Genomic DNA, 9,266 nt, shown 5'->3' with positions numbered 1-9,266 from the left:
ATATGAAAATAAATTGGCGAGAGTTTGTTTTAATTGACAAACAGTCACTGCAAGTCCTTTTTTTTGTTAAGTCTATCAGGTCTACCATTTCTTATGAACATTTGTTTAGCAGCCTGCAGCCTGCAGCCTGCAGACACAAAGGACATACGTAAACCTATTTGAACAAAATCTGACCTATTTTTTCATTCCCTAAATCGTTTAATTAATCGTCTTTTTTCCCGGATCAGTTCTCTTTTCTATAAGTGATCTGGCGCTGAATCATCACACTTTTCGATTCGATAATATGCAACAATGTTGTCTTCGATTGTTGTTAAGTAATTTTGCTGAACGGTGATCATACGGAGACGATACCAAAAATATAAAAATTTCGATAATATGCATTCAGCGGTCAGCACGATTACAGATTTTATAGTTTACTTACCATACCTTATTGGAGGTTGTACACATTTTTATTGACGCTTTTTATGCAATCTTGCCCCACAATGACTGATACCTTCATTTACAGTATATTTGTTTATCGAGATTTTCGATTTTTTTTTTTGTATTTTGTGACGCTCGAAGGTTTTTTTCATTTATAAAATAAATGGTACTGCATCGGTTTGTAGTTAGTTTCGGAGCGAACGTTATAATCGTCGGACGTTAATTGTAATATTCGAAAAGTGTGAAAATTCCCGCCAATTTTACCAAAGTGAATTCGGTATTGGATAGAAATTTATGGAATTTGCGGGAATTTTGGTCGTATGAAAGTGAAATTTTGATACGAATAAGACCGTTAGGATATCCAGGATATTGGCTGTGAGGATAAAAAGCGAGAGAACAATTATTATATTTTTGTATTATTGCAACAGTGACCCACATCACCGATATAAATATTTTAAGTATGTACTTCGATTAATGGATAATTTACGTAAAAATGAGAGTATTTTTTATGTGTACGAAAGGTGTTAATAAATTTTATTTATTTTCGAACAAACAAAACTTACTTACGTAATGTGAAAGAAGAAATAATATTTAAAAAAAATGTCTCCTTCCTGTATTGCACTGCGTGAATTATTGGAATTGAATTTTTCTTTTGAAACGTTTATTATTGATTCTGTGTTGTATAATCGGTTGTTTATTTACGAAGAATTGAACAACGTTATCGATTTGTGGAGTGAGTGTAGTGTGACAAGAATGTTATTTTCTGAAGCTCAAATTATTCCTCTCGTGCTTAGTATATTTCCTATCGTAGAACGTTCTAAAATTAATTCCGTGGATTCCATGGTATTTTGGTATTCCCATGACAACTCAACGTTTTCCCAAGTTCCAAGTGACCAACCACTTTTTAATGTTCTAATTTTGTTTGTAAACATTTTCGTAGTGTCTTATTCATTACTCGTACTCATTATTTGGGACCCCAACCTTCCAGTATTTTAGCAGTATTTCAACTCAGATCCTTTCTCTAAGCTCAGATTTTTACTCGCTCTGCGTAAGTTTCCTCGATACCCAAAAGACATATCACAATTACTCATAATCCTTAAGAGGGATTTTTTTGAAAATCCGAAATTGGACGCATTTTCCAGTGAACTTTTTTATGAGTGCCGAAAGGTATTCGACCCTAGAAGCCAAAACCACTTTCAAAGAAATTCTTCGAAGTTTGTGTGGCTGGTGAAAGGTGATCAAAAACCGAAAACTTGCACTTTTCTTACAAAAATTTCTACAGTTACGCGAGCCGTCAGGGTCGTGTGGGGTGTCATTAGAAAGGTAATCACACATACTATTGAGCCAAATAGGGACTTATGGGCTTAAGATTCATCGACACTGAAATATGTGCAGTTGAAGTTTTCAACCGAAGACTTACAAAAAAGTCCACTGGAAAATGCGTCCGATTTCGGTAGGCTGTTTATCAAAAGAATAAATTAAGATTGGCTCACCTAGTTTGTGTATATTACGTAGGTGGAAGCACGGGGTTTCAGGGGGTTTCGAACATTTAGTTTTTTCATGTTGCAGATATTGCAGTGTCAAATTCTGTCCAAGATTTGACATATTTGCAAGGTATTGGCCTTTTTCACAAAGTATAATCAGCGTAACCTTCGTAAAAAGAATCTTGAATCTGACAAGAGCACGTGTGCCAACGTATAAAAAACAAATGTTCAAAACCCCCTGCTGAACCGTGGCGATCCTCTTGTCAAACGGACAGTACATAAACAAATTCCATCATTTATCCCTCTAAAAAAAAATAGTTAGCACAATAGGCCTATTTTGCTAACTATTGTGATTATTTCCTTAGAAACGACTAGCAATGTTTAAAAAAAATTCGATAACAATCGAATGTATTATCGATAATCGATTAATATCGAATGATGATCGGCAATTTGATTATTGGTCGATATTTATCGATTTATCGAATACATTCGATTGTTATTGGATCGATTATTTGGAAATTTTGACATCGATTGATGATATTTTTCAGTGAACATGCCTTCCCTCATCTTCAATAGACCGGACGTCTCTGTTCACATTCTAAAATTTATTACGATTTATGCCCACGACAGAGTAAAGTTAACCAGGCAGGAGCGCTGATTTGACAAGGGACCTGATTGATCTAGTAGCCCTATATTTTTTGCGAACAAAATTTTCCAATTTATGTCAGTGTTCATTTGAGTTCATTTTCATCCAGTGTATTAGGTCCCTTATTTGACGTTTCGAAAATGAACCGCTCCTGCCTGGTTTATTTTACTCTGCCGTGTTTATGCCCCATGAGGCATTGTGATAAAAAGTGGTTTTTTAAAGCTCCTACTTCCGACAAATCTTATTATTTCAATCTGAAGGTGAGATACGTGCCTAGTCAACGCACTTCAAGCAAAAGTGTTTCGAGTGACAGCTTCCAAATAGAGTACTACTTTGCAATTGCATGAGAAATTTCCGAATTTTTTCACTCTGTCAAAATTTGTACTGTTCCATTTCAGTACTCTATTTAAAGTACCACTCATGCTTGAAGTGCGTTGTCCTAGTCCATATGCCTCGTTTACAATCACACGCATCATCAAAGATTTTTCTTTTGGTTTTAAAGCGAAAGTTCCCATTAAAAGGAAAATCGGTTCTCCTATAGATTCAGGAGCCACCGTATTAATGTTGCTGTAATAATGAAGATGAAGGCCTACAAGTGCTACATCCGTAACGTTTAATAGTTTCGTCATATGGGTGTTACAGTTTCCGATACACTCGCGGCAGCAATACATATGTTTTACCTAAATTTCAAACAGAATTTCATTAAAACGATGACGAAAATGTGTATGAAAATACGTAACGGTTAGATAATGATAATACGGCCCTTCAGTTGAATTGGATCTCTGCCCACACATTTCGGTTATACATATGGGAATAGTTATACAGATAAAGCGCTGAAAGTATTGTTTTTATTGCTTCCACTTTGTTTGTAAACAGACGCGCACGCTGCGCCATTCAATTTCATTCATAATTTTTCAGTTTCACTTTTTTTTGAGAAAACTGGTTTCGATCACCTTTTTTTTCACTCGTCGGATATGCGGTTAATCGTAAAATATTTACAATTCAAAATTTATGCAATTTACACCGTTAGCACATAAACAATAACATTGAATTTTTGTAAAAGAAAAAAAATTACATAAATGCATTGTAGGTCATTATGACCCACATCTTTTTTTTTTGGTGCAACAGAATATTTTGATTGATTTGAGTGTTTAAACACAACGTAGTAGTAACACATATAAACAGTGTGGATAGAACGAGTGTGTAGCAAGTTCTTTTTAAGATAAAACGAGCCATCAGAACAGTCGGAGCGTTTGCTGCGACTGAGCCCCGTACAAACCCGTATATCTATTGCGTACGTGACCCTAGTGCGTCTGTCACCCTACTTTGACCGTAAGCCTATGCGCCGGTTAAAGTAGTTAAAGTAAAATTATTATGTAATGTGTACACCTTAGAAATTGCGCATAGCGCAATTACGAAGCCCCGTACGACGTTCCTTTCAAATGAAACAAAAATTTCAAATCGCCCTAAAATTTTAATTTATTGAGTATAAATACACATAGGGCCTAGTATCGGCCTCAGTCCAAGGATCCAAATTTAATTTTTTTTTTTGCAACTACATTCTATTCGGCCTTTGATTACCTTCCAAATGAAACAAAAAATACGAAAAACGGATGAAATTTGCTTGAGTTTTATGTAAAATACACATAGGGCCCTAGTAGCGGCCTTAGTCCGAGGACCCAATTTTTTTTTTTTTCAACAACATTCTATTCGGTGTTCGATTATCTTTCAAATGAAGCAAAAATTACGAAAAACGGATGAAATTTACTCAAGTTGTATGTAAAATACGCATAGGGCCCTAGTAGTGGCCTTAGTCCAAGGACGCAAATTTAATTTTTTTTCAACAACTTTCTATTCGGCGTTCGATTACCTTCCAAATGAAACAAAAATTACGAAAAACGGATGAAATTTACTCGAGTTGTATGTAATATACACATAGGGCCCTAGTAGCGGCCTTAATCCGAGGACCCAAATTTAATTTTTTTTCAACAACATTCTATTCGGTGTTCGATTATCTTTCAAATGAAACAAAAATAACGAAAAACGGATGAAATTTACTCGAGTTGTATGTAAAATACGCATAGGGCCCTAGTAGAGGCCTTAGTCCGAGGACCCAAATTTAATTTTTTTTTTCAACAACATTCTATTCGGCTTTTGATTACCTTCCAAATGAAACAAAAATTACGAAAAACGGATGAAATTTACTCAAGTTGTATGTAAAATACGCATAGGGCCCTAGTAGTGGCCTTAGTCCAAGGACGCAAATTTAATTTTTTTTCAACAACTTTCTATTCGGCGTTCGATTACCTTCCAAATGAAACAAAAATTACGAAAAACGGATGAAATTTACTCAAGTTGTATGTAAAATACGCATAGGGCCCTAGTAACGGCCTTAGTCCGAGGACCCAAATTTATTTTTTTTTCAACAACATTCTATTCGGCCTTTGATTACCTTCGAAATGAAACAAAAATTACGAAAAACGGATGAAATTTACTCAAGTTGTATGTAAAATACGCATAGGGCCCTAGTAGTGGCCTTAGTCCAAGGACGCAAATTTAATTTTTTTTCAACAACTTTCTATTCGGCGTTCGATTACCTTCCAAATGAAACAAAAATTACGAAAAACGGATGAAATTTACTCGAGTTGTATGTAAAATACGCATAGGGCCCTAGTAACGGCCTTAGTCCGAGGACCCAAATTTATTTTTTTTTCAACAACATTCTATTCGGCCTTTGATTACCTTCGAAATGAAACAAAAATTACGAAAAACGGATGAAATTTACTTGAGTTCTATGTAAAATACACATAGGGCCCTAGTAGCTTTTCACTTCTAAGGCCCTAACTCACGGTCCACTCACCCGATTTTAAAAAACTTTCTTTTCCTGGATTGGTATTGACAATACCTATCATTTGCCGTGTCATTTACATTTCCATCGTTTATTTTGCCATAAATATCACCAAAAGACCTTAAATCACTTAGGTGGCCCTAACTCACGAAGGGCCGACCCGAATATGCCCATCTTCGAACTTAGCCTCACTATTTTGACTATATTTCAGGGATTTTTTTTTTTGAAATCGGATTTGATTTACTCAAGATATCGACGTGACAGACAGACGGACAGACGGCCCTCATCTATGAACATAGGCAAACACTTTGCCCTTACCGTCTGCTTCGAATTCCATCAATTACACACGGCATCGTAATCCTATAAGCCCCTTCGTACTTCGTACGGGGCTAAAAATTAGGTCGAGAGTTGTATGCAGATACGGACCTGATATAAAGACAGTCTAAAACTGATTGTCCATCCATTCATTTACTTTGCTAAGTTTGGAGGAAAATTTCTGTAGTCACGTCACTACTTACTTACCCAAAATACTTATTAAGAATCGAAACCCTCAAACCTCTGTACTTACGATGAGTCGCAACTGTTCGATACTCGAGAGTAGCTCACTAACTAACTAACAGCCTCTTACGGCCAATAACAAGTACAGTCTGTACCCACAGCCACAACTTAAAGTGACTTCGACGTATGTAAATACTTTCTGAGAATTTGGTGCTGAATTGATATCTCGCCTAAATGTAGACATAAAAGCACACAAACACACTGCAACAACCAAAATTATGAAACACTTGAATGAACTTACGGACGTTACCAATGCGATTTATTCGGCCGAAAAATTCCACGGGTAATCGAACCAGGGTCATTTAGTTGGAAGGTTCATACGTATACGTAACCACTGAGCCATCTCCTTCCACGATAATCAGGTTTTGAAACTGAACTCGGGAAGAAATTTACGCCACTGAACGGTGCACCCCAATACATGAATCCTTGATAGTTTTATCTCTTTAAGAGCGCTCACCCCTTAGCAATTTTCTAGCCTACATTTGTGCGCAAAAATATTAGTTTTTTGATGATTTTTCTGAACTAAAATCTTTTTTTGAAAAAGTAAAACCATTAAAGCATGCAAAAATGTGTTACTTTTAACAGAAAAATTCGTTTGTGGATGATAACATATAGATCAGTGTCAAATAGCGGTTTCTTCTCTCAAAAAGTGTTAAATGAGTTGTCAATTTCACAAAGCTAACCTCAAAAGATGTTTCGTTCACAGAGCCGCCCCTTGAAATGTATGAAAATTTGTGTGGCGTCTCACCATCCAATACTTTTTTTGTTCGATTTGAGGTTAGCTTTGTGAAATTGACAACTTATTTGACAGCTCAAACGACATTGACAATGATCTATTCCACTTGGAGAAACCTTTGCAAATGTGTATATTTATGTGTTTTGCAAAGGTTTCTCCGAGTGGGTTAAGTTATCGACCACAAACCAATTTTTCCCTTTTTTACCTTTTCAAAAAAAGATTTTGATTCAGAGACATCATCAAAAAACGAATATTTTTGCGCACAAATCTAGGCTAGAAAATTGCCAAGGGGTGAGCGCTCTTAAGAATTTCACCTTGTAACTCGACCTCGATAGTAAGCTGTGAGTCCTATTACCACGGTGATATATAAGACAAAATCGCTTCATCAACCTCTTCATTTATTTCTTGCAAGACCAACACGTAACACATCCCCCTTACATTTATTTTAGTTCAACCCACCCGCCACGCTGTCTAAGTTAAATGTAATCCGAAACCCCGACAGGCAACTCAACAAAGTCGTTTCAATATGCAGACTCTCTGCTTCGGATATCTAACATTCATATTCATGTTAACATATGTGCGAGCAATACCACCGATAGAAACCGTACGAACGAAACGAAGCGGAGGATATCCAAAGTTTCCCGAAAACAATCTACTATTCCATGACACCTGCGGCACCAGAAGCGTTCCATTTAATCCACAACGTAATGCGAAAATTGTTGGCGGCACCATTGCACCATATGGAGCATTTCCGTGGCAGGTTGAAATTCAGATTTTCCGATACGAAAAATCGATTTTCGAACATCATTGTGGTGGAGCAGTTATCGGTGATAATTTGGTAATAACTGCCGCTCATTGTCTGGAGCCCCAACAAAACTATTTGAGATTGGTCATTGGTAACTATGACTTAGTCGAACGCGACATGTATGAACGGAGTTTTCGTATCGATCGAGTTCTGATCCATCCGGAATTTCGACGGAATGGGCCGTACAGTAATGATATAGCCATAATTAAAGTAAAAGCAACCGTATTCAACTTCAATTCACATGTAAAGCCAATTTGTTTACCATCGAAAGAGGAGATTTCTTATCCGGGTACATGGTGTACGGTTACTGGCTGGGGAGCACAAAATGGTTGGTTCCGTAGATTTTCCCCGAAATTCCTCGTATTTATGATCTAATTCCGTTCTGTTCAAAACAGGGGAGGATAAAGAAAGCCTAGCTCCAGTGCTTCGTGCGGCAGCTGTGCCATTGATGGATCAAACTACGTGCCGAAGCTCGGAAGTAAATGGTAGCAGAAATCAGAAAATTTTAGATTCAATGTTGTGTGCCGGTAAAATATTTAATTTGTTTAATGGTGAAGCATCCACATTTCAATTTCCTTTCACTTTTCTAATTTTTAGGATTTTTGCAAGGTGGAATAGGTTTGTATGCTCTTCATTGATTTGAATTAACCTTTCGCAGACGGCATGCCATCTGTTATCGACAGCGATAACCAAAAATAATTTGTGGTTAAACAATTGAAGTAAAAGATTTTTCCTTAAGCTGTTGAAAATACCTAGACCGCAAGAAGTAGAACAGACTCGATAATTTTGCCTGCCGTCTGCGAGAGGTTATCGAAATTTAATCTAATTAAAATGTGTTATAGATTCATGCGGAGGTGACTCAGGCGGTCCACTAGCGTGCGAATTCGAAAACCGATTTTATTTACAAGGGTAATGAACTTTTCATCATTTTGTGGAATGACTAAATTTGCCAAACGATCAGTGCAATTTCAATTTGCAATAATCGACCGTTTGGTCGAATTTTTTGGCTACCAGTTGAAAGTCTAAATTTATTTCCGTTGTACAAATTTCAGAATAGTGTCATGGGGCGATGGATGTGCAAGGAAAAATCGACCTGGCGTGTACACTCGGGTGGATTCATACATCGACTGGATTTCACAATCAGTGGAAGAGTTAAAATAACGCAAGCACCATTTGGTGGAAGAACAGCATGCTGGATACTGTGTTTTAGTAGTACAAATTTTGATGGTCAAATCAGTGAAACTCCATTGTGATATTAAAAATAAAAACTGAAAATAAAACAATTTACCGCAAAATTTCTTTTTTTTATAAATCAGCTGTAAAATTAGGAGTCTAATGCGTCAGATTAGAATTTATGACCCCGCGAGAGATCTGCCTAAGGCTTTTCGGCTAAAATCCAGACTTATAACTAGTTTTAAGTCACCAGAGGCCATTTCCTAAAAAGAAGTGACAACTTCATAGTCCACTCGCTATCTTCCTTATCCTAGACCTGTAGAACTGCAGTAGTGGATTCAGCCAGGTTTAGTGGCTGACGTCTCATTGATGATTAAGATAAAAGTTTCGGACTATTCGGTACCAGACCAATTTTCTTTCGTACCATGTCTGCAGTGGTCTGAATCTGGACTAAATGAATATCAACTTACTTGCGCAGAACAATTACAGAAAATCCATGTTAAGACGAATCAACACAACGCTAAATTGTAGCGTAAATTTGTGAGAAACAATGAGATATTTTCGATGATAACTTCGTATTCGCGTCCTTTCGCGAC

At 36.7% G+C, this 9,266-nt stretch overlaps 1 protein-coding gene across 2 annotated transcripts; it reads left to right on the top strand.

Annotated features, from left to right (window-relative positions):
- Positions 1-617: 617 nt before the first annotated feature.
- Positions 618-8,783, top strand: LOC119082546 (serine protease 30-like). 2 transcript variants are annotated; one of them, XM_037192057.1, is made up of 6 exons: positions 618-688; positions 7,142-7,825; positions 7,893-8,024; positions 8,095-8,115; positions 8,340-8,406; positions 8,550-8,783. In XM_037192057.1, exons 2-6 carry the CDS (start codon positions 7,219-7,221, stop codon positions 8,656-8,658), a joined length of 936 nt encoding a protein of 311 aa, XP_037047952.1. In that variant the 5' UTR covers positions 618-688; positions 7,142-7,218; the 3' UTR covers positions 8,659-8,783. The 2 variants fall into 2 exon arrangements, with proteins under 2 accessions (XP_037047952.1, XP_037047951.1); XM_037192056.1 differs by having other exon boundaries at positions 623-878.
- Positions 8,784-9,266: the final 483 nt, after the last annotated feature.

The sequence above is a fragment of the Bradysia coprophila genome, unplaced genomic scaffold (assembly GCF_014529535.1).
Source record: "Bradysia coprophila strain Holo2 unplaced genomic scaffold, BU_Bcop_v1 contig_476, whole genome shotgun sequence".
Lineage (NCBI taxonomy): Eukaryota > Metazoa > Arthropoda > Insecta > Diptera > Sciaridae > Bradysia > Bradysia coprophila.
This window is presented reverse-complemented; position numbering and strand designations above follow the sequence as displayed.